We start from the raw sequence: 24,608 nt of genomic DNA, 5'->3' as shown, positions 1-24,608 counted from the left end.
CCAAAAAACAGATCTCTGGTTATCCAGCTAAAAAGGCATCTTCGGTTTTATCTAGTGGTATTCACAGTATATGGAATAACGGATTAATTGGTAGCAGACATTTGCATTCTAAGAGACTGCCTGCCTGGTATGTGAATGCTCATGACTTTCTGTCCCCCTCTGGACTCAACATCTCATTCAAGGTGATGGTCAAGTCCACCTAGGTGTAGAACCTCGAGGGCGGCTAACCTTAGGACTCCAGAGCACGTGTCAAACTCATTCCACGAAGGGCCGAGTGTCTGTGGGTTGTCGCTCCTCCCTTGTACTTGATTGAGGAATTAAGGTCACTGATCAGTAAGGAACTCCCCTCCTCTGCTGGTCTTAATTGAAAGGCAAAACAAAAACCTGCAGACACTCGGCCCTCCGTAAAATGAGTTTGACACCCCCTTCTCAAGAGAGTGATCTGTGTGTTACCCATACTCTCACAGACCTCTGAATGGTCACCTCCTCTCTCCTAGGCCCTCTGTCCTCTAGGCCCGCCCTCTCCTCTCTCTCCTAGGCCCTCTGTCCTCCAGGCCCGCCCTCTCCTCTCTCTCCTAGGCCCTCTGTCCTCTAGGCCCGCCCTCTCCTCTCTCTCCTAGGCCCTCTGTCCTCTAGGCCCGCCCTCTCCTCTCTCTCCTAGGCCCTCTGTCCTCTAGGCCCGCCCTCTCCTCTCTCTCCTAGGCCCTCTGTCCTCTAGGCCCACCCTCTCCTCTCTCTCCTAGGCCCTCTGTCCTCTAGGCCCGCCCTCTCCTCTCTCTCCTAGGCCCTCTGTCCTCTAGGCCCACCCTCTCCTCTCTCTCCTAGGCCCTCTGTCCTCTAGGCCCGCCCTCTCCTCTCTCTCCTAGGCCCTCTGTCCTCCAGGCCCGCCCTCTCCTCTCTTTCCTAGGCCCTCTGTCCTCTAGGCCCACCCTCTCCTCTCTCTCCTAGGCCCTCTGTCCTCTAGGCCCGCCCTCTCCTCTCTCTCCTAGGCCCTCTGTCCTCTAGGCCCACCCTCTCCTCTCTCTCCTAGGCCCTCTGTCCTCTAGGCCCGCCCTCTCCTCTCTCTCCTAGGCCCTCTGTCCTCTAGGCCCGCCCTCTGCTCTCTCTCCTAGGCCCTCTGTCCTCCAGGCCCGCCCTCTCCTCTCTCTCCTAGGCCCTCTGTCCTCTAGGCCCGCCCTCTCCTCTCTCTCCTAGGCCCTCTGTCCTCTAGGCCCGCCCTCTCCTCTCTCTCCTAGGCCCTCTGTCCTCCAGGCCCGCCCTCTCCTCTCTCCCCTCACTTCACCCAGACTCACCCTTTGGAGTAAAACACAAATTCCCACTGCGGAATGAGCCCCCCGTTTGCCGGCCTCCCTATCCGTCACTGCGGTAACAACGATAGCCGCACGAGCTGCGAGTGATGGATGTTGTCACCCTTTGATTGAAAAAGTGGCGCTGGCAGGGAGGAATAGATTCGGGGGCCGGGGCGAATTGGAACGGCGTGTCCCGACTATTTTTCATCCCGAACTCATTTAGCGCGGGGAAATGGATATTTCATCGGGCCGCGGGTTGACGTTCCATCACATTATACAGTAAACAGGAGAGCAGGAGGCTCTTTCTATCTTTCTGTCTCCCTCCATCTCTTTCTCTCCCCCTCACTCTCCTCTCTCTAGCTCTGTCTCTCTCTCTCTTCTCTCTCTTTCTGTCTCTCTGCTTCCTCTCCTCCTCTCTCTCCCTCTCTTAAAGGAGGGGAAGGTCCCATTACTAGTGTTACACAGTGGCTCTGCTGCGAGAGGCCTGGTTATCTGATTGGAGCAGATATTAAATGCCCTGGCCATCGGTGTGATCACCTGTCACTTCCTACTTTGGGAATACATTTCTCCCTAGGAAGTAGTCCCCCTCTCTCCATTTTCTTGTCTGTGCACCGCCACTCACCGTACCACAGTAGACGACTCCGATTTGAATATCCAAAGGCAAGAGAGGCAACGTGCATATTGTGTTGCCCAAAGACAATAGGTGTGTAAAAATGCACGGTTAATGAGTTCATCAGGCACTCTCAGGTGCAGGAGCTGAGGCGAGGGCAAATGACTGCTTCATTTAGGGATGGAAGGGGGGGGGGGGGGGGGGGGGGTGGTGGAGGGATGGGGGGAAATAAGGTAGCTCGTAAGCAGGTCATCCCAGGAGGGAGACTGGAGGACAGACGGGGAATGCACAGCTGAAGTTTAGAGCAGCTGTGGAAGCCTGAGAGAAGATGCAGCCATATACTGGCCCTGCAATAGGAGAGCTGTGTAAATGTCACTGTCGTCACTCTAAAAACACTTTCTACGTTACATGACAATACATTTAACATGGAAAGAGCCCAGCTCAGCATGTTATGAAGTCTAATACAGTAAAGCGTCAGTAGTGCACACATTTTTTTGCCATCTGGAAAAAAGGTTGTTACTGGAGTTTTCCAACTCCTAACCGCAGAGTTAGACCAGAGTTAGACCAGAGTTAGACCAGAGTTAGACCAGAGTTAGACCAGAGTTAGACCACCCAGTATACTTGAAGACAGTGTTGTCATAATGAAGTATAACAACAATGTATGAATTCAAATTGTTCTCGTTTCAAGCCTTTCCCTGTAGTCTAACATAGCAACGCTCCACTGGCAACGGGTGTGGTCTTAAGTTCTTGATGAGAATGAAGTGTGTGGTAAATTATATGACAACCATGATGATAATGATGACATGGATCCAAAATGGCCACCTGGTGACCGTTGTTGCCCATACTCTTTGACCACCAGGGACTGCGACCAGGAAGCCTGACGCGGTGGAGCCGGAGAAGCAGACGGATCACACGGTAAAGATCGCTGGAGTCATCGCCGGTGTCTTGCTCTTCGTCATCATCTTCCTCGGTGTGGTGCTGGTCATGAAGAAAAGGTAAGAGACTATCAAGGTCCACTCAATAAATACATTGACTGTATGGAATGACCGTTTGAAGGTTTCCATTCCCTCATAGCTGGCCCCTGAGATCTAGCATTAAAGGGATAGCTCAGTGAGGCCCTTTATCTACTTCCCCAGAGTCAGATGAACTTGTGGATACCATTTTTATGTCTCTACGTACAGTTTGAAATGTTAGCTCAATTGCTAACTAGCGTTAGTGCAATGACTGGAAATCTATGGAAACAGCTAGCATAACACAAGTTCATCTGACTCTGGGGAAGTTGATAAAGGGCCAAAATCATTGCCAAAATCCTGAAGGGTCCCTTTAATCTGTGGCTTTGGAGGAGTTGTGTGCTTAGTGTAATTACATGATAGCACAAATCAAATGAATTCCCTCTGATTGTCCTTTCACCTTCAAAACCCTCTACATCGTCAACGTCAAGGCTAAATAATTGATTTGATGATACTGATAAGCGCCATTAAACTGTTTATGGCACTGGTATATGGTGTGCATTGAAATATTCATATTCCCCCCTTCCCCCCTCCACGCCGATACCGCCCTCCACTCAAACAAATGTCACTGTATTAATGACCCCGGCAATGGGAATAGGAAAATATTTGGAGCTTGTCTTGTGGCGGGAAAAACTAGCAAAGATAAAAGGGAATAATTTCTGAAAGCGCTTCATTATTATTATTTTTTTCAAAGAGCCAGAGATGCCTGCGGCTGTGTTGCTGCAGGCTAGTTTACATTAGCCCTAGTCCAATGCCAAAGGGAGAGAGGGAAAGGGAGAGAGGGAAAGAAGGGAGAGGGAGTGTCTTTGCTACACAGCATCCCCAGGAACTAGCGCCGAGCAAATAGCCAAACTGCCTACACACACACACACACACCACAGGAGGTTAGTGGCACCTTAATTGGGGAGGACAGGCTTGTGGTATTGGCTGGAGCGGAATAAGTGGAATGGTATCAAATACATCAAACACATGGTTTCCATGTGTTTGATGCCATTCCATTTGCGCCATTCCAGCCATTATTATGAGCCGTCCTCCCTCAGCAGCCTCTACTGAAACACACACACATAGCACAATGGGGAATTTAAGCAGATTTCTCTGGGGGTATGTGCTGGTGAATGCCAGTGATGCTAGACTATCTCCACCCTGCACTCAATATCTAGAGGATAGATCGTGGATACATACTGTGTGGTTGTCAGTATAGCTATTGTTCTGTATTTCAATCCAATGACTATTCACTGAATTCATGATGACCTCAGGAATGTTTTACTAGCCTGAAATCTTTTTTATTTCAACGATTCTAATCGTGAATCAGGGACCAAACCACATGAGCAATTTTTTGTTGTCTTTTAGAGTCACCAGTGGTGGGAAAAGTACCCAATTATCATAATTTAGTAAAAGTAAAGGACTCAAGTAAAAGTGAATGTCACCCAGTAAAATACTACTTGAGTAAAAGTCTAAAAGTATTTGGTTTTAAATATACTTAAATATCAAAAGTAACTGTAATTGCTAGAATATACTTAAGTATCACAAATAAAAGTATAAACCATTTCACAATCCTTATACTAAGCAAATCAGACTGCACAATTTTATTTTACTGTTTTTATTTGAGGATAGCCAGGGGCACACTTCAACGTTGACAATAATTTACAAACAAAGCATTTGTGTTTAGTGAGTCCGCCAGATCAGAGGCAGTACGGATGACCAGAATTCTCTTGATTAGTGTGTGAATTGGACCATTTTCCGGCCCTGCTAAGCATTCAAAATGTAACGAGGACTTTTTGGTGTCAGGGAAAATGTATTGAGTACAAAGTACATTTTATTTTATTTAGGAATGTAACGGAGAATAAGTAAAGGAACAGATACCAAAAAAACTACTTAAGTAGTGCTTTAAAGTATTTTTTCTGAAGTATTTTACACCACTGAGGGTCACATAGTGTATGTGTAAGAAAAAGTTGAGGCTTGTTTGTCAATATTGTGTGTTATTGCATACACACACTATCATTACTTCCCAATGTTTTGGATGAGTGCAATTTCCGGGATTGTCAAACAGTATATGTGTAAAAAATAGTAGAGTCATACAATTGTAAAAAGAATTAGTCACTGCTGTTGTAAAAACATTTTATTCCAGCCAGAGTTACAGATTAACTTGCTCTCTAACACGGCTCCATCGAGCTTCCTCTGTCCTCTTCCTGCAGTCTCTCACTCTTTAATAACACAATCCTCTCCTCTCAATGACAGCCCCTCACCTTCACTAAGACACTACGCTACCCACAATTCTCTCCTGCAGCACCTGCACACCTGACCTCGCCTGCCAATCAGCAGGTCCCACCTATCCCCTCTACACCCCACGCATGAGTTGTCGTCCCCAGCAACCACCTAGCAACCACCTAGCCTCAGTCGTACCGTAAATCGTCACTGTATGCCGCCATATCGTGTTTTTTTGTTTCATTTCTATATATTTTTCTCCAGTACATTAATATTTTTACTTTTTCTTTCCTTTCCTTCCATTCCATTTCCCCTCCGCTCCCCACCACTGCTTTTATCCTACCACCACCCCACTCGGCAGAAGAACCTATCACTCCTACACTTATTACCTGTAAGTAACCCACTTTGTGACTGAAAACGCTTAGTGCCATGCTTTCTCTATCTGCGACCACCGCCTTGATTTACCATGCATGAAACCTCTTGGTGACTTTCCTTCCTCTCCTTTCAAACTGACAGTCAAGGCTTGAGCTGTCTAACACTGGCTTAGCAGCTAACGCTTAGCAGCTAACGCTAACGGTTTGCAGCTAACGCTTAGCTAAAGTCTATTCTACACCTCAAGGTCCAATTTGAAGTCCAATTGCAAAGTGCTATTGCAAACATGTTTACAAGAGTGGATAACAGATAGAAGATAATTGATCTAAATCAATTGGAAAAACTGACGCTCAAATGAGACAAAATGCTCTGTTTTTAAATTGTGACGACACTCCAACCAATGCTTTAGTTTGAAAAGGGTCCTGGATCAGTCGCTACTATTCTAAACCAGTTAGAAAACCCATAGACGTAGATACTATATTTCTAAATACACATAGAAAAAAATTGACATCTCAGTTTTCCCCTTGCATTGTGCTTTCTAGAGTATATTGTGCTTTATTGACTAAGAGGGAAACTGTTTTCTCTGTAACCCAAGTAGCATTGCTCCATTGGAATGACCAACTAACCCAGCCCGACCCATTTCAGAATAGCTGTGCGAGCATGAGACAACGAGAGGGGGTCGGTTTTGTGTCCGATGCCTCTCGGCCTAACCCTGTCCCAGGATCCACCTAAACCCGCCAACTCCCATGATTCTCTCTGTCCGTTCTCATTTCAGCACATCTTTTAAATGTTTTGTTAATTTTCCTCCATGTTTTAGATCAGTGGTTTGTGCATGGCTCTGTTGATAGCATGTGAAATTCTCATCAGTATCCCGGTACAATAGTGCTAAAAATCTACTGTGATGGTGACGATAGCTCAGAGTTTGATTCTATGTACTCTGTGTGTAGCAAATGAGCAAAGAAGTATTGTAGCCAGCATCGTGTATTAGAGCTATGGATTATTTAACATGTACTAATATACAGTACCAGTCAAAAGTTTGGACACACCTACTCATTCCAGGGTTTTTCTTTATTTTAACTAATTTCTACATTGTAGAATAGTGAAGACATCACAACTATGAAATAACACATATGGAATCATGTAGTAACCAAAAAATTGTTAAACATATTTTGTATTTGAGATTCTTCAAAGTCACACTTTGCCTTGATGAAAGCGTTTCACACACTTGGCATTCTCTCAACCAGCTTCATGAGGTAGTCAACTGGAATTAATTTCAATTAACAGGTGTGCCTTGTTAAAAGTTAATTTGTGGAGTTTCTTTCCTTCTTAATGCGTTTGAGCCAATCAATTTTCTTGTGACAAGGTGGGGGGTATACATAAGATAGCCCTATTTGGTAAAAGACCAAGTCCATATTATGGCAAGAACAGCTCAAATAAGCAAAGAGAAACGACAGTCCATCATTACTTTAAGACATGAAGGTCAGTCAACGGAAAATGTCAAGAACTTTGAAAGTTTCTTCAAGTGCGGTCGCAGAAGCCATCAAGCGTTATGATGAAACTGACTCTCATGAGGACCACCACAGGAATGGAAGACCCAGAGTTATCTCTGCAGCAGAGGATACGTTTATTAGAGTTAACAGCCTCAGAAATTGCAGCCCAAATAAATGCTTCAGAGTTCAAGTAACAGACTCATCTCAATATCAACTGTTCAGAGGAGACTGTGTGAATCAGGTCTTCATGGTTGAATTGCTGCAAAGAAACCACTACTAAAGGACACCGGTAAGAAGAAGACTTGCTTGGCCAAGAAACACAAGCAATGGACATTAGACTAGTGGAAATTTGTCCTTAGGTCTGATGAGTCCATATTTGAGATTTTTTGTTCCAACCGCTGTGTCTTTGTGAGACGCAGAGTATGTGAACGGATGATCTCCACATGTGTGGTTCCAACCGTGAAGCATGGAGGAGGAGGTGTGATGGTGTGCTTTGCTGGTGACACTGTCAGCGATTTTGTTTACCCTTCAAGGCAAACTTAACCAGCATGGCTACCACAGCATTCTGCTGCGATACGCCATCCCTTCTGGTTTGCGTTTAGTGGGACTATAATTTGTTTTTCAACAGAACAATGACCCAACACACCTCCAGGCTGTGTAAGGGCTATTTGATCAAGAAGGAGAGTGATGGAGTGCTGCATCAGATGACCTGGCCTCCGCAATCCCCTGACCTCAACCGATTCGAGATGGTTTGGAATGAGTTGGACAGCAGAGTGAAGGAAAAGCAGCCAACAAGTGCTCAGCATATGTGGATACTCCTTCAAGACTGTTGGAAAAGCATTCCAGGTGAAACTGGCTGAGAGAATGCCAAGAGTGTGCAAAGTTGTCATCAAGGTAAAGTGTGGCTACTTTGAAGAATATAAAATACAAAATAAATTCTGATATGTTTAACACTTTTTTGGTTACTACATGATTCCATATGTGTTATTTCATAGTTTTGATGTCTTCACTATTATTCTACAATGTAGAAAATAGTACAAATAAAGATGTCTAGGTGTGTCCAAACTTGACTCGTACTGTATATCAGAGTCCTAGAGTAAGAATAGCTTCTGAGATTCCTTGGGTTAAATTGTGTCCTTGGTTTGCGATTTCCAAGTCTGTCAATTGTTCAGTTGATTTGCTTTGATTAAAAAACGGCAGTTATTTCATTATTATTTGCAGGTACTTGTTAAATACGCAGTCAATCAGAACATCTGTACATATAGCCAGAAATAAATTGTTATTTTTGGGACAGAGACAATGGCATTCATGCAGGAATGTGAGCTGGCTTCCGTGTGTGCCAACTTGTTTTCAGTAGGGGCGTGAGCAGCTCAGAGAAGCGCCACAGAGGAGAAGACCCCTCTGGCTAGGATTTGAATAAGACTCTGCTGAATGTCCATAGGGGGAAGAACAGAAGAACAGATAAATCCCAGATATGAAGACATTTTATCTATTTATATTCTAGCTATATACCCCCTCCTCTCTGTATTGGGAGCTCCTTGTCTAAATCTTCTCAGTGACTTCCAAAACATGCTTTTGGATTGGTATTTTTGAAGTGGGAGATGCAGTCCAGCTTTTCTCTTTCTCCATCTAGACCTCTTTCTCCCGCCTTCACTCCCTCTCTTTTTCTCTCTCTTTCTTTCTCTCTCTTCTCTCGCTCTCTCTCTCTATTTCTCTCTTTCTCTTCATTCTCTTTCTCTCCCCTCTATTTCTCTCTTCATTCTCTTTCTCACTCTCTCCCCTCTCTCCTTTCTCGATCTCTCCCCTCTCCTTTCGATCTCTCCCCTCTCCTTTCGATCTCTCCCCTCTCCTTTCGATCTCTCCCCTCTTTCTCCTTTCTCTCTCTCACCTCTCTCCTTTCTCTCTCTCACCTCTCTCCTCTCTCTCTCCTCTTTCTCCTTTCTCTCTCTCTCCCTCCCATCTCTCCTTTCTCGCTCTCCTCTTTCTCCTTTCTCTCCTTTCTCTCTCCCCTCTCTCCTTTCTCTCCTCTCTCTCCTTTCTCTCTCTCCCATTTCTCCCTATCTCCCCTTTCTCCCTCTCTCTCCCATTTCTCTCGCTCTCCTTTCTCTCTCCCCTTTCTCTCTCTCTCATTTCTCATTTCTCTCTCCCATCTCATTTCTCTCTCTCATTTCTCTTTCTCTCTCTCCTTTATCTTTCCCTTTCTCTCCTTTCTCTTCTCTCTCCTTTTTCTCTCTCTCCCTTCTCTCCTTTCTCCCCTCTCTCCTTTCTCTTTCTTCTCTCTCCCCTCTCTTCTTTCTCTCATCTCTTTTCTCTCTCCTCTCCTTTCTCTCTCTCCCCTCCTTTCTCTGTCTCTCTCTATCCCTCTCTCCTTTCTCTCTCCCCTCCTTTCTCTCTCCTTTCTCTCTCTCTCTCTTCCATTTCTCTCTCTCCTTTCTCCTCTCCCCTCTCTCCTTTCTCTCTCCTCTCCCCTCTCTCCTTTCTCTCTCCCCTCTCTCCTTTCTCTCTCCCCTCTCTCCTTTCTCTCTTCTTTCCCCTCTCTCCTTTCTCTTCTTTCTCTCTTTCCCCTTTCTCTCTCTCTCTCTCCCCTTTCTCTCTCTCCCCTTTCTCTCTCTCTTCTTTCTCTCTCCCCCCTCTCTCTTCTTTCTCTCCCCCCTCTCTCCTTTCTCTCTCTCTATCATTCTCTTTCTCTCTCTATCCTTCTCTTTCTCTCTCTCTTTTCTCTTTCTCTCTCTCGCTCCCCTCTCTCCTTTCTCTCCTTTCTCTCTCTCCCCTCTCCTTTCTCTCCCCTCTCTCCTTTCTCTCTCTCTCTCCCCTTTTTTTCCCTTTCTCTCTCTCCTTTCTCTCTCCCCTCTCTCCTTTCTCTCCCCTCTCTCCTTTCTCTCTCTCTCTACCATTTCTCTCTCTCCTTTCTCTCTTCTATCCCCTCTCTCCTTTCTCTCTTCTTTCCCCTCTCTCCTTTCTCTCCCCTCTCTCCTTTCTCTCCCCTCTCTCCTTTCTCTCCCCTCTCTCCTTTCTCTCCTTTCTCTCCCCTCTCTCCTTTCTCTCCCCTCTCTCCTTTCTCTCTCTTCTCTCTCCCCTCTCTCTTCTCTCTCCCCTCTCTCCTTTCTCTCTCTCCTTTCTCTCTCTCTTGCTCCTCTCTCTCTCCCCTCTCTCCTTTCTCTCCCCTCTCTCCTTTCTCTCCCCTCTCTCCTTTCTCTCTCTCTCCCCTTTTTTCCCTTTCTCTCTCTTCTTTCTCTCGCTCTCTCCTTTCTCTTTCTCTCTCTCCTTTCTCTCTCTTCCCTCTCTTCCCCTCTCTCCTTTCTCTCTCCCTCTATCCTTTCTCTCTCTCCTTTCTCTCTCTCTCCCATTTCTCTCTCTCCCTCTCTCCTTTCTCTCCTCTCCTTTCTCTCTTTCCTCTTTCTCTCTCTCTCATTTCTCTCTTTCCTCTTTCTCTCTCTCTCACATTTCTCTCTCTCCTTTCTCTCTCTTCTCTCTCCCCTCTCTCCCCTCTCTCCTTTCTCTCTCCTCTCTCCCCTCTCTCCTTTCTCTCTCTCTCTCCTTCTCTTTCTCTCTCTCTCCTTTCTCTTTCTCTCTCTCCTTTCTCTCTCTTCTCTCACTCCTTCTCTTTCTCTCTCTCTCCTTTCTCTTTCTCTCTCTCCTTTCTCTCCTTTCTCTCTCTTCTCTCTCCCCTCTCTCCTTTCTCTCTCTCTCCTTCTCTTTCTCTCTATCTCGCTCCTCTCTCTCTCCCCTCTCTCCTTTCTCTCCCCTCTCTCCTTTCTCTCTCTCTCCCCTTTTTTCCCCTTTCTCTCTCTTCTTTCTCTCGCTCTCTCCTTTCTCTTTCTCTCTCTCCCTTCTCTCCTTCCCTCTCTTCCCCTCTCTCCTTTCTCTCTCCCCTCTATCCTTTCTCTCTCTCCTTTCTCTCTCTCTCTCCCATTTCTCTCTCTCCCCTCTCTCCTTTCTCTCTTTCCTCTTTCTCTCTCTCTCATTTCTCTCTTTCCTCTTTCTCTCTCTCTCCCATTTCTCTCTCTCCCATTTCTCTCTCTCCTTTCTCTCTCTCTCCTTTCTCTCTCTCCTTTCTCTCCTTTCTCTCTCCTTTCTCTTTCTCTCTCTCCTTTCTCTCCTTTCTCTCTCTTTTCTCTCCCCTCTCTCCTTTCTCTCCTTTCTCTCTCCCCCCTCTCTCCTTTCTCCCTTCTCTCTCCCCTCTCTCATTTCTCTCTCTCCTTTCTCTTTCTCTCTCTCGCTCCTCTCTCTCCCCTCTCTCCTTTCTCTCTCCTTTCTCTCCCCTCTCTCCTTTCTCTCTCTCTCCCCTTTTTTCCCTTTCTCTCTCTTCTTTCTCTCGCTCTCTCCTTTCTCTTTCTCTCTCTCCCTTCTCTCCTTCCCTCTCTTCCCCTCTCTCCTTTCTCTCTCCCCTCTATCCTTTCTCTCTCTCCTTTCTCTCTCTCTCTCCCATTTCTCTCTCTCCCCTCTCTCCTTTCTCTCTTCTCTCTCCTTTCTCTCTTTCCTCTTTCTCTCTCTCTCATTTCTCTCTTTCCTCTTTCTCTCTCTCTCCCATTTCTCTCTCTCCTTTCTCTCTCTCTCCTTTCTCTCTCTTCTCTCTCCCCTCTCTCCTTTCTCTCTCTTCTCTCTCCCCTCTCTCCTTTCTCTCTCTCTCTCCTTCTCTTTCTCTCTCTCTCCTTTCTCTTTTTCTCTCTCCTTTCTCTCCTTTCTCTCTCTTCTCTCTCCCCTCTCTCCTTTCTCTCTCTCTCTCCTTCTCTTTCTCTCTCTCTCGCTCCTCTCTCTCTCCCCTCTCTCCTTTCTCTCCCCTCTCTCCTTTCTCTCCCCTCTCTCCTTTCTCTCTCTCTCCCCTTTTTTTCCCTTTCTCTCTCTTCTTTCTCTCGCTCTCTCCTTTCTCTTTCTCTCTCTCCCTTCTCTCCTTCCCTCTCTTCCCCTCTCTCCTTTCTTTCTCCCCTCTATCCTTTCTCTCTCTCCTTTCTCTCTCTCTCTCCCATTTCTCTCTCTCCCCTCTCTCCTTTCTCTCTTTCCTCTTTCTCTCTCTCTCATTTCTCTCTTTCCTCTTTCTCTCTCTCTCATTTCTCTCTTTCCTCTTTCTCTCTCTCTCCTCTCTCTCCTTTCTCTCTCTTCTCTCTCCCCTCTCTCCTTTCTCTCTCTTCTCTCTCCCCTCTCTCCTTTCTCTCTCTCTCTCCTTCTCTTTCTCTCTCTCTCCTTTCTCTTTCTCTCTCTCCTTTCTCTCCTTTCTCTCTCTTCTCGCTCCCCTCTCTCCTTTCTCTCTCTCTCCTTCTCTTTCTCTCTCTCCTTTCTCTCCTTTCTTTCTCCCCCCTCTCTCCTTTCTCCCTTCTCTCTCCCCTCTCTCATTTCTCTCTCTCCTTTCTCTTTCTCTCTCTCGCTCCTCTCTCTCCCCTCTCTCCTTTCTCTCTCCTTTCTCTCCCCTCTCTCCTTTCTCTCTCTCTCCCCTTTTTTTCCCTTTCTCTCTCTTCTTTCTCTCGCTCTCTCCTTTCTCTTTCTCTCTCTCCCTTCTCTCCTTCCCTCTCTTCCCCTCGCTCCTTTCTCTCTCCCCTCTATCCTTTCTCTCTCTCCTTTCTCTCTCTCTCTCCCCTCTCTCCTTTCTCTCTTCTCTCTCCTTTCTCTCTTTCCTCTTTCTCTCTCTCTCCCATTTCTCTCTCTCCTTTCTCTCTCTTCTCTCTCCCCTCTATTTCCTTTCTCTCTCTCCTTTCTCTTTCTCTCGCTCTCTCCTTTCTCTTTCTCTCTCTCCCTTCTCTCCTTCGCTCTCTTTCCCCTCTCTCCTTTCTCTCTCTATCCCTCTCTCCCCTCTCGCTCTCCTTTCTCTCTCTATCCCTCTCTCTCTCTCTCTCTCACTCTCCTCCTTTCTCTCTCCGCTCTCGCTCTCTCTCCTCTCTCGCTCCCTCTCCTTTCTCTCCCTCTTTCTCTCCCTCATATTCTCTCTCCTTCATGCTCTTCCCCTGCCTCTCCTTTTGTCTCTCCCTCCCTCTTTCTCTCCCTCTTTCTTTCTCTCCTCTCCCCCTCTCGCTTTCTCTCTCTCTTCCTCTCCCCCTCTCTTTCTCTCCCTCTTTCTGCTTCCCTAGTCTTCTGTCCTTCATGCTCTTCCCTTCCTTCTCCTTCTCCCCCTCTCTCTCTTCTTGGCCGTTTAAGTAGGAGTAATATGGTAAACGGTGTGAGATTATGCCTCTCAGTTCACGTCAGGGCCGCCGGGCCGTGAGCTCATGTTTAACAGCGCGTCGCTTGCCACTCGCCTCAGATTGAGCCGTCACGCGCGCCCGTCGCTCTAATGAAATATTGAATGCAGTTTGCCTTTGATCCGACGCACACTACAGTAGAGAGAGCAGAACAGGTGGAGGCAGGGGAGAGAGGAAGAGAGGTCTCTGGGGAGAGGTCTGTCCAGATTTTTACATTTGATTTACTAATGATACCATTGCTCCATTGGGATACATTGAAGTGGAAGAGATCAGGTAGTAAATGGTACAGTGTATGATCCTGTGTTCAAATGGACTCGCTGCTTTACAGTAGAAGTGTTGTATTATATTGAGTCAGGGCTATAATGTAAAGAGCACTTCTGTCTCATACAGCCCTCAACCAAATGCTGAGGCTGGTACTGGGCTTGTTCCCTCCCTATGCAGATAGACTGGGGGTGCATCCCAAATGGCACCTTATTTCCTATATAGTGCACTACTTTTGGTAAAATGCAGTGTGCTAAATATTGGATAGGGTGCCATTTGGGACGCAGCCTGTCTGTGTGAAAGATGCAGAACCGCCAAGATGCCTATCATTTCCCTGGATGCCTTTTTCTGTGAGAATGGTAAAAGGCAGCATAAGACATCTTGATAAAACAAGAGCGGAATAACTGCTTGGGATGAGGGATGAGCTGAGCGGGATGCTTCCTCTCCATCTCCTCTCCCCGACGATCCTTTTTCCCCCTCTTTCTTTCGTGTATACACACACACACACACACACACACACACACACACACACACACACACACACACACACACACACACACACACACACACACACACACAGAAAGAGAGAGAACCCATAGAGACAGGCACATTTAACTGTGGCCTTTCAGCAGCCGAGTGGAGCCCAGCTCGGCGCATGAAAAAGCCTTAATTAAATCCTACAAGGAAGGGCTCACACAGAACAAGAATCAAATGAATTGCAACAAGGGGATGCACATTTGTCTGGCTGACAGGCACCGTCATTCCGAAGAAGAGCAGGGAAGTTGGAAAAGGAGGCGGTAAAATAGGGAAAATGAGACGAGAAGACCATTTTGCTCGCCTGTTGTGGGACTCGACAGGGTTGTCCTTTAACTCCCTTTGTCATTAAGGTGACAGGTCATTCCCAGGCCACCTTCTGAGTCGACACTCCAGTTTTCTCTGACCCCCTTCCTGTGTCACTGCAACGAGATAAACGAGGGTTGTATTCATTAGACACCAAATGGAAAAAACTGATTGGAACAGGGAGGAACTACCTAGACAAACGTTCAATGTTGTGTTCCGTTGCTCAATGTTTTGCTGCTGTGTCCACTAATGAACATGACTCTGGCTACAGGGCTGGATATTAGATGCCACACTTTCCCCTGAAATGCTACTATTGAAGTGTTCACTTGGTATGCTTTGCCGAGCATCAAACAAACTTGTTGGCGTAATTAAAAGGGAACGCACTAGAGCGCATTGTGGGGAATTTACAGGCCGTTAGCCTAACTTTAGCTGTTAGCGCCCAACCAGCCATGCTAAATGGAATCAGCCGTACTATCAGATCCTTGTTACACGAGAGGTGGCTGAACTTACATGCCACAGCCCTATAAAGGCGTCTCTGGCGTGAACGCAATCACACACATTAACACAGACACACACACACACCTAGCGCGCCACCCTGAGATGCATTAGCATTAATGGCACTCATCCGCTTCTCATTCGATTAGCATACATAACCCCTAAAGTGCAGGTGTCTCACGAACTGCGTAGTAAGTGGTGTTGCCAAACCTCGTAAGGAGCCCATTAGAGTGAGTAACGTGATTATAGCATAGGATCTAAGTACTGTACTGTGTTCAGGAGTCCCTAGAGGTTCTCGATAGAACCGTTATATGATCCACTGACTGACACAACAAAGGGCAACTCCAGTTACATGGTAACTGGGCAATTCCAGTTAACTGGGCAATTCCAATCTGGTAACTGGGCAATTCCAGTTACCAGATTTAAAAACACGATCAAACATATTCCAGTTGATTTCCTGTAAAAGCGACTGTTTTCCAGCGGTCTAAATGAACTGGGTGAATGTAGACTGTTTCCAGTTTGATGGTTTCAGCAGCCAGTTATTACACCCATCCGACAACACCCAGTGTATCTATGCCACTGTGTCAGGGGTCGGGAGTCGTTTGGAGCATTCTTTTATATGGCGGCTCCGGGTCTAATGAAAGGTGTGCTGAAAGCTCGATGTCACACGGGTGCTCTTTCTCTTGGGTATAAAGGATGTGCCGCAAACACGGGTGACCCTCTGCGTTTATACACCGGTAAACGGTGTTGTGGGAGATCATACCATTTCTGAGAGCACCCGGTTTATTTCACCTCTGCCTCCAGGGTCAATTCAGAATAGATTTATTTGGCTTATTTGGCCCAAAATAGATTTTATTTTTGTCTGCAACAGGGTCAAGAGTGTTACTGGATCAGCCTCTTGTCTGATGCCGCCATTGTACGTTGGGGTCAAAGTGCAGATCCAAGTACAAATAAGAAATTACTGCTCCCACCACGAACGCAGACTTTTATTCAGCGACTATGTTTCCAGTTAACGGTGTGTGTTTGACCACCGCAGGGTGAGAAGTCCATTCAATTTAGTGTTTTTTCTCTCCTCTTTCTTTCCCCTCTCCCTCTCCTTTATTATGGACAGACTTCTCCCCATCTTAGCTACTGTTGATGTGAAAAGAACTTGACTCGCCTGTACAGAGCCATGACCTCAACCCCATTGAACACCTTTGGGATGAATTGGAACGCTGACTGCGAGCCAGGCCTAATCACCCCACATCAGTGCCTGACCTCACTAATGCTCTTGTGGCTGAATGGAAGCAAGTCCCCACATCAATGTTCCAACATCTAGTGGAAAGCCTTCCCAGAAGAGTGAAGGCTGTTATTGCAGCAAAGGGTTGATCAACTCCATATTAATGCCCATGATTTTGTAATAAGATGTTCGTCGGGCAGACCATGAAAAACAGACCCACACCATTATTCCTGCTCCACCAAACTTTATAGTTGGCAGGTAGCGTCCTCATGGCATCCGCCAAACCCAGATTTGTCAGTTTTACTGACAGATTTTGAAGCGTGATTCATCACTCCAGAGAACGCATTTCCACAGCTCCAGAGTCCAATGGCGGCGAGCTTTACACCACTCCAGCCGACGCTTGGCATTGCGTATGGTAATCTTAGGCTTGTGTGCGGCTGCTCGGCCATGGAAACCCATTTCATGAAACTCCAGACGAACAGTTCTTGTGCTGATGTTGCTACCAGAGGCAGTTTGGAACTCAGTAGTGAGTGTTGCAACCGAGAACAGCTCTCGACGGTCCCGCTGTGTGCACTTGTGTGGCCTACCATTTGACAAACTGACTTGTTGGAAAGGTGGCATCCTATGATGGTGGCACATTGAAAGTCACTGAGCTCTTCAGTAAGGCATTCGACTGCCAATGTTTGTCTACGGAGATTGCATGTCTGTGTGCTTGATTTTGTACACCTGTCAGCAACTTGTGGCTGAAATTGCCAAATCCACTAATTTGAAGGGGTCTCCACATACTTTTGTGTATATAGCAGAGGTGGGACCAAGTCATTGTTTTACAATTCACAAGTAAGTCTCAAGTCTTAGCACTCAAGTCCCGAGTCAAGTCAGGCAAGTCCGAGTCAAGTCTCAAGTCCTAAACTTTGAGTTTCGAGTCCTAAACAAGTCATAATGTGCTCTTCACCAAATGTAATACAATTTCATGTTTTTAACAAGAGTAGTAGTTAGTATATTAAATTTCCTCAAATCATGAATGCTTTTAAAAATATCTATATATTTATTACTTTCCAAATAAACGTTATATTTCCATGGAAATACATGGGTAGCCATAAGAAAGACCCCCCCCCCCCCCCCCACCCCCCACCCCAATAGTGATTGACAATCGAGGATAGCTATGGGGCACAATTGGGCGATGTAGGCTTGTACACAATCGCCAAACCTTAACACACACACACTCTCTGTGTGGTTACAGTAGGCTAACATATGTCAATGGTTTTAGGAACAGCAGTAACATCAGGCAGGATTTAGGCTACCAACTGCCTAGCCAGTTGTAGCTCAATCTTGGGTGCAATGATCACGTTCCCGCACTGACTGACTGTGTGGAGGCTCATTATTTAACGTTACGTTAGCCTACGTGATACACTAGTAAAGTAATAAAATATATAGCTGTTGGCTATATTAGCCACGACTTACCGTTCTTTGTGCAGCTTCAAATGTCGAACAAAGTTGGAAATTGTTGCGCCTCCGTCTGTAATTTTCTTCCCGCATGTTTTGCAAGTTGCAATCCGTTTTTTGTTGATACAGCGTCGTCTTTATATCCTAAAATAATAATTTGGGGTATCATCTTTCCAAGGGCTCCATCTGAATTCACCCGCCGACGTTCCTCTGCACTGCCCGCACAACTTTTTCTCAGCTGGCACAATTTGATTGGCTGCTGTCTGGTTCAAACTGTAATCCGTTAAATGAAGAGTGTTTGCGCTGCACACTTTTTTAAATAGCATAATTTTTAATATTTGGGCTTGGGGAGGGTATCAAGTCAGGTCGAGTCAAAAGGCTCAAGTCCAAGTCAAGTCACGAGTCATTGGTGTTAAAGTCAAAGTCGAGTTGCAAGTCATCATATTTGTGACTCGAGTCTGATTCGAGTCCAAGTAATGTGACTCGAGTCCACACCTCTGGTATATAGTGTAGCTTTCTTTGACCTCTAAAGGCTTTGACTGAGGCAATTTTAATGTCTTTATATATGACTAAATATCAAAAAAGTCTGTTGGTGCGTTAGGGGAGGGACGGTGCTGGAGGGAGAGGGGAAATATTAAAGATTTACTCCGGGATCCAACTTTGTAACATATTGCACGAGTTGGATTCCCAACGTATCACATGAAATGGAGGACATAGTACACAATTGGATGACCTATAATAGTACACAATAAACGGGGTCGACTTTTGGCTCATGAGCATCACTTTCAAAACTACTGGCTGAAATTCTACAAGCGTTTGAGAGTGCATCTTTAAGATATTTCACTATGACAGTTTATTGACAGTGTTGCAGGTGTTGCTAGGAGGAGTGGCACACACACACACACACAGATGAGGACCGAGACGAGGGTAACCTAGCTACTGTACCTCGGTGAAGACTAATTAATTGACGTATTGTTGACATATTAATTGACATATTGTTTCCCTGCACCAATGTGACAAAACATGTACAGTATTGAGATGGCTTTTTTACACTTTGGTTCGATATTAAACCATTTGAAGATTGAGTCAAACCGTGACAAGCAATTCTAAACAAATTGTACATACTGTAGACACAAGAGGCAGTTAGTGGAGTTCATTGTATAAACAGACAAGCTGGTGTGGGTATTAGCTGTTGACACCCCAGGGCTCTGTAAATGTAAATAATAGGCTGCTCAATAGAACTTAATCAAAAACCATATTCGTGTACACTCTTGTGCCACAAGTCACTGAAAAATAAAAGTAGCATTAAACCTAATGAAGTTTGACCAGGGACCCAGAAGACTCTTTGCCTTTCCTTCATGTAGAATCATCCGATGTTGGTCATTAATATTTCAAGCTGCTTGCACACATCCCATAAAGCATGGTTGGTTCCATCAAGTCTGCTTTGAAGGATGACAAACAGATATGTATGTTTCTATTTTACAGACAGCTACATATCAAATCAAAGTTTATTTGTCACGTGCGCTGAATACAACAGGTGTAGAACGTACAGTGAAATGCTTACTTACAGGCTCTAACCAATAGTGCAAAAAAGGTATTAGGTGAATAATAGGTATTTCAATAAAAAAAATAATAAGAAGAAGACAGGCTATATACAGTCGTGGCCAAAAGTTTTGAGAATGACACAAATATTAATTTTCACAAAGTCAGGACTGTCTCCTAATGTTGATTCAGCTGCAGGATCGGGTCACCACCAGTACAGAGCTTGCTCAGGCATGGCAGCGGGCAGGTGTGAGTGCATCTGCACGCACAGTGAGGCAAAGACTTTTGGAGGATGGCCTGGTGTCAAGAAGGGCAGCAAAGAAGCCACTTCTCTCCAGGAAAAACATCAGGGACAGACTGTTATTCTGCAAAAGGTACAGTGATTGGACTGCTGAGGACTGGGGTAAAGTCATTTTCTCTGATGAATCCCCTTTCCGATTGTTTGGGGCATCCGGAAAAAAGCTTGTCCGGAGAAGACAAGGTGAGTGCTACCATCAGTCCTGTGTCATGCCAACAGTAAAGCATCCTGAGACCATTCATGTGTTGGGTTGCTTCTCAGCCAACATCAGTCCTGTGTTTTGCCTAAGAACACAGCCATGAATAAAGAATGATACCAACACTTCCTCCGAGAGCAACTTATCCCATCCATCCAGAAACAGTTTGGTGACGAACAATGCCTTTTCCAGCATGATGGAGCACCTTGCCATAAGGCAAAAGTGATAACTAAGTGGCTCGGGGAACAAAACATCGATATTTTGGGTCCATGGCCAGGAAACTCCCCAGACCTTAATCCCATTGAGAACCTGTGGTCAATCCTCAAGAGGCTGGTAGACAAACAAAAACCCACACATTTTGACAAACTCCAAGCATTGATTATGCAGGAATGGGCTGCCGTCAGTCAGGATGTGGCCCAGAAGTTAATTGACAGCATGCCAGGTTGGATTGCAGAGGTCTTGAAAAAGAAGGGTCAACACTGCAAATATTGACTCTTTGCATCAACTTCATGTAATTGTCAATAAAAGCCTTTGACACTTATGAAATGCTTGTAATTATACTTCAGTATTCCATAGTAACATCTGACAAAAATATCTAAAGACACTGAAGCAGCAAACTTTGTGAAAATTAATATTTGTGTCTTTCTCAACTTTTGGCCACGACTGTACAGTAGTGAGGCTATAAAAGTAGCGAGGCTACATACAGACACCGGTTAGTCAGGCTGATTGAGGAAGTATGTACATGTAGATATGGTTAAAGTGACTATGCATATATGATGAACAGAGAGTAGCAGTAGCGTAAAAGAGGGGTTGGCGGGTGGTGGGTGGCGGGACACAATGCAGATAGCCCGGTTAGCCAATGTGCGGGAGTACTGGTTGGTCGGCCAAATTGAGGTAGTAGGTACATGAATGTATAGTTAAAGTGACTATGCATATATGATAAACAGAGTGTGTTGTCTCACTAATGTAAAATTAAACGTATCTTATTTTTCACTCATAAAACAGAAATAAATACTTCCACAAGCTAATAAAAACATTTATAATTAATCAAAAGAGATGTGATTTGAAACTTGGTACATAATGACACCAATACTATATTAGATTTAAAAAACAATGCTACTGAGAAGAAACTCAAAGCCAGTAATTGAGTAGTGAGTGTTGCATCCGAGGACAGACGATTTTTACGTGCTTCAGCACTCGTGGTCCCGTTCTGTAAGCTTGTGTGGCCTACCACTTCGAGGCCAAGCCATTGTTGCTCCTAGACGTTTCCACTTCACAATCACAGCACTTACAGTTGACCGGGGCAGCTCTAGCAGGGCAGAAATTTGACGAACTGACTTGTTGGAAATGTGGCATCCTATGACGGTGCCATGTTGAAAGTCACTGAGCTGTTCAGTAAGGCCATTATACTGCCAATGTTTGTCTATGGAGATTGCATGGCTGTGTGCTCGATTTTATACACCTGTCAGCAATGGGAGTGGCTGAAATATCTGATTTGAAGGTGTGTCCACATACTTTTGTGTTTATATAGTGTAAGAGCATTTAGTGGACGTTAGCCTGGCAGGTCACACACGGCTTCGTCCGTGGTTTTATGACAATCTCTACTAATGAAGAGACATCACGTCACAGGCTCCAGCAGGCCTCTGTCTCTGTGTCCGTCCGCAGCCATCGCCGCGGGCCCCACCGCTGGAGTCCCAGAGCCCCCACATTGCCAAACATCAAGATTTATCTCTGCAAAAAGACAACTAGAATGGGTTTTATGCAGTGCTGTCTCTGCCTGCTGCCGTGGACAGAGTGCCTCGCTCCTGGGTAGAAGTGCCTCTCTCGCTCTCCTGAGGCCTAGGGGCCATCAGTCCCCCACCCCATCAGAGGGGCCAACACCACAAGAGCTTTTGTGCTTTTATTTCTATGTTTGTGCGCAAAGATAAACTTTTTCTTCTCTCTCTTTAAAAGCCTGTCCTCCTTTTTTTCTATTTGTGTTCTCTCGCCGTCTGATTCCATTTGCTATTTTTCAGGTTAAACTTTAAACAACTCCAAATGCCTGTGCTTATGCAAAGAACCGGAATAGAAAGGAATAAAAAAATGATTAGTGTAGCGTTAGAAACCGAGCGATCGGAGGAGTCCTTGGGGAGTGTTGTGACCAGTCGTGGCATTAGGTATTCATGGGGGCCATGGATGGAGGATGCGCAGGGATGGTAGTGAGCTCTCGTGTTTCCAAAGTTGTCCTTCCCGTTTCTGCTCTGTTTGCGTGGGGAGGGAGGGAGAGAGGGGGGATGGGATGGAGGGAAGGAGTGGGTAAACAACCATAGCTCGGACTGTATCTCTCACTGTTCCTCACTTTTCATTTGTCCTGTCTGAATTAATTCTGTTGAATCAGGTTATTTATACTGAACAAAAATATAATCTTAACATGTACATTTTTGGTCCATGTTTCATGAGGTGAAATGAAAGATCCAAGATATGTTCTATATGCACAGAAAGCGTATTTCTCTCAAATGTTGTGCACACATTTGTTTACATCCCTGTTACTGAGCATTGCTCCTTTGCCAAGATAATCCATCCACCTGACAGGTGTAGCATATCAAGAAGTTGATTAAACAGCATGATCATTACACAGATGTACCTTGTGCTGGGGACAATAAAAAGCCACTGCAGTTTTGTCACAGATGTCTCAAGTTTTGAGGGAGCATGCAATTGGCATGCTGACTGCAGGAATGTCCACCAGAGCCGTTGCCAGATAATTGAATGTACATTTTTTTGTCATTTTAGACAATTTGGCAGTACGTCCAACCGGCCTCACAAACGCAGACCATGTGTATGGCGTTGTGTGGGCAAGTGGTTTGCTGATGTGAGCCTTGTGAACAGAGTGCCCCATGGTTGCGTTGGGTTTAATGGTATGGGCAGGCATGAGCTACAGACAATGAACACAATTGCATTTTATCAATGGCAAGTTGAATGCACAGAGATACCGTGACGAGATCCTGAGGCCCATTAATTTGCCGCCATCACCTCATGTTTCAACATGATAATGCAAAGATCTGTACACCATTCCTGGAAGCTGAACATTTCCCAGTTCTTCCATAGCCTGCATACTTACCAGACATCACCAATTGAGCATGTTTGGGATGCTCTGGATCAACATGTTCAACAGCGTGTTCTAGTTCCAGCCAATATCCAGCAACATCGCACAGCCATTAAAGAGGAATGGGACAACATTCCACAGGCCACAATCAACAGCCTGATCAACTCTATGCAAAGGAGATGTCACACTGCATGATGCAATGGTGGTCACACCAGATAATGACTGGTTTTCTGATCCACGCCCCTACCTTTTTTTTAAAGGTATCTGTAACCAATTGATGCTTATCTGTATTCCCAGTCATGTGAAATCCATAGATTAAAGCCTTTATTTCAATTGACAGATTTTCCTTATGAACTGTAACCAAGTGAAATCGTATAAATTGTTGTGTTTATTTATTTGTTCAGTATATTTTGTGTGTTTTAAAACAGGAGGCTCCAACCCCCCCCCCCCCCCCAAAGAAAGTACAACATAATGATGCAACTATTCCACCAATGTCCCCAATGCATCATTTTTTTTGTAGCCTGTGCACTAGCAGCCCAAAATATTAGCATTTAGCGAGGCAAGGCCTTTTTGCGATGCTGCCTCTGCCTTTGCCACTTCCTTACTGTACCCCAGCAGGCTCTCTACCCGCCTGTGTGTGTGCCAGCCTACTTTGCAAACAAACGCGCCCATCAAAGGGAATCTCTCATGTGAAGCTCTGCGTTTCCCTCCCCCGGTGTCACTCATCCCCCGGCCCCTTCAGCAGCGCAGCACGCCACCGCTTCCTCTGCGGGATTGATGACAGCCGCCACACTGTCACAAAGTGGAGACAATCTGTCGTTTGTTATCCCCCACCCCAGCGGTGCCTCGCTGAGCCAAGATGGCTACCATTCTTTCTTTCATGCACTCTTTTTTTTCTCATTTTTTGTTGAACATTTTCCACCAGATAATGTTTTGGGGTCGAGACTGAAAGGTCCTGCCTGCGAGGGCTTAGCAGAACAAGAAAGTCCTGTTGAATTTACTTGGTGCAACTTTTTGGTACTCTGAAGCGAGACCATTCAATAAAAGCTCTGTCTACTTGTAATTTTGGACACAAAATCATACTGCCCCCCTCCTATGTTCACCTGAACCTCTCAAAGCATTTCCGGACCTCCAACCCTGCCTCTTCACTGTGCTCCTCTGGCCAAAGAAGACCCATCGATCCAACACCTCCAGCGACATCAGTCCCTCTACCTCCCTCTACCTCCGTGACATTTTTCCCTGATTGGAGAGACTGAGGAGCACTTTCACATTTATTTTCCATTTCCTTTGTGCTCGCTCTCCACCGCCGCTCCCCGAGACAGATCGAGTCCTGACATTTGCAGAGAAATGGGCTGTGCCACCGCGCTTTGTCAAATCCCTGCCGCTGTTTGGGGAAGGGTTTCAATTACCCCCTCTCCCAGGTGGGTACATGAAACACAGATACTTTCAGAAAGGCTCCGAGCATCTCAAATGAAAAGGGAGATGGAAGCCTCTTTGCCGAAGTCCCCAAGCAAGAATTGGATTTGAACATAGAGACAAGTGTCAGTGAAAGTAAATGTCATTTTGCATTGCAAGTTTTAAACTCTTTTAAAAAATAATACTGGTAGACAGTCTTTAAAAAAAAAATGTTAATGTATTCTCAATGCCTCGTGTACGTTGAGTCTCTGGGAGTGGTGAGTGAATGATCAACAATGTCGACAAGCAGCAGTATGCCTCTCAGCATTTGAAGTAGGCCTAGTTATGGGCAATTCCAAAGTTACAGAATTACCCTGTCTCATATGTTTCACTTTACAATGTCTACCAAACATAAACCGTTCATTTGAAGGTTTAACAAACCATATAACTCTATACACAATTACTACTTTGAACAATTGACACAGTACATAAAAAAATATGTTTTGGTAACATAATTATGGTAAAATTTCCCTCAGCTTTATTCTTTTACCAAACTTTGTATATGCACAGTTCTTCCTGTGAATATGTTTTTGTAAATTGTTCAGTGGAAATTGTTTGTAGTAGTCTGGTTTGTTCAACTTTGAAATTGTTGTTTGGTATACATTTTAAAGTGAAAAATCTCAGCGTAATT

At 45.3% G+C, this 24,608-nt stretch overlaps 1 protein-coding gene across 10 annotated transcripts in view; it reads left to right on the top strand.

Moving 5' to 3' along the window:
• LOC139531751 (receptor-type tyrosine-protein phosphatase mu-like) overlaps window positions 1–24,608 on the top strand; it is a 307,488-nt gene that overhangs the window by 209,908 nt on the left and 72,972 nt on the right. For 5 of the 10 annotated variants that reach the window (XM_071328521.1, XM_071328518.1, XM_071328517.1 and 2 more), the window contains 2 exons: window positions 2,759–2,894; window positions 5,476–5,505. In XM_071328521.1, coding sequence (XP_071184622.1) covers window positions 2,759–2,894; window positions 5,476–5,505 — 166 coding nt within the window. The remainder of the gene's footprint in view (window positions 1–2,758; window positions 2,895–5,475; window positions 5,506–24,608) is intronic. The other 5 variants (XM_071328519.1, XM_071328525.1, XM_071328523.1 and 2 more) reach the window with 1 other exon arrangement.

The sequence above is a fragment of the Salvelinus alpinus genome, chromosome 10 (assembly GCF_045679555.1).
Source record: "Salvelinus alpinus chromosome 10, SLU_Salpinus.1, whole genome shotgun sequence".
Lineage (NCBI taxonomy): Eukaryota > Metazoa > Chordata > Actinopteri > Salmoniformes > Salmonidae > Salvelinus > Salvelinus alpinus.
Note: the sequence above shows the minus strand (reverse complement) of the source record. Positions and strands in the feature narration are given on the sequence as shown.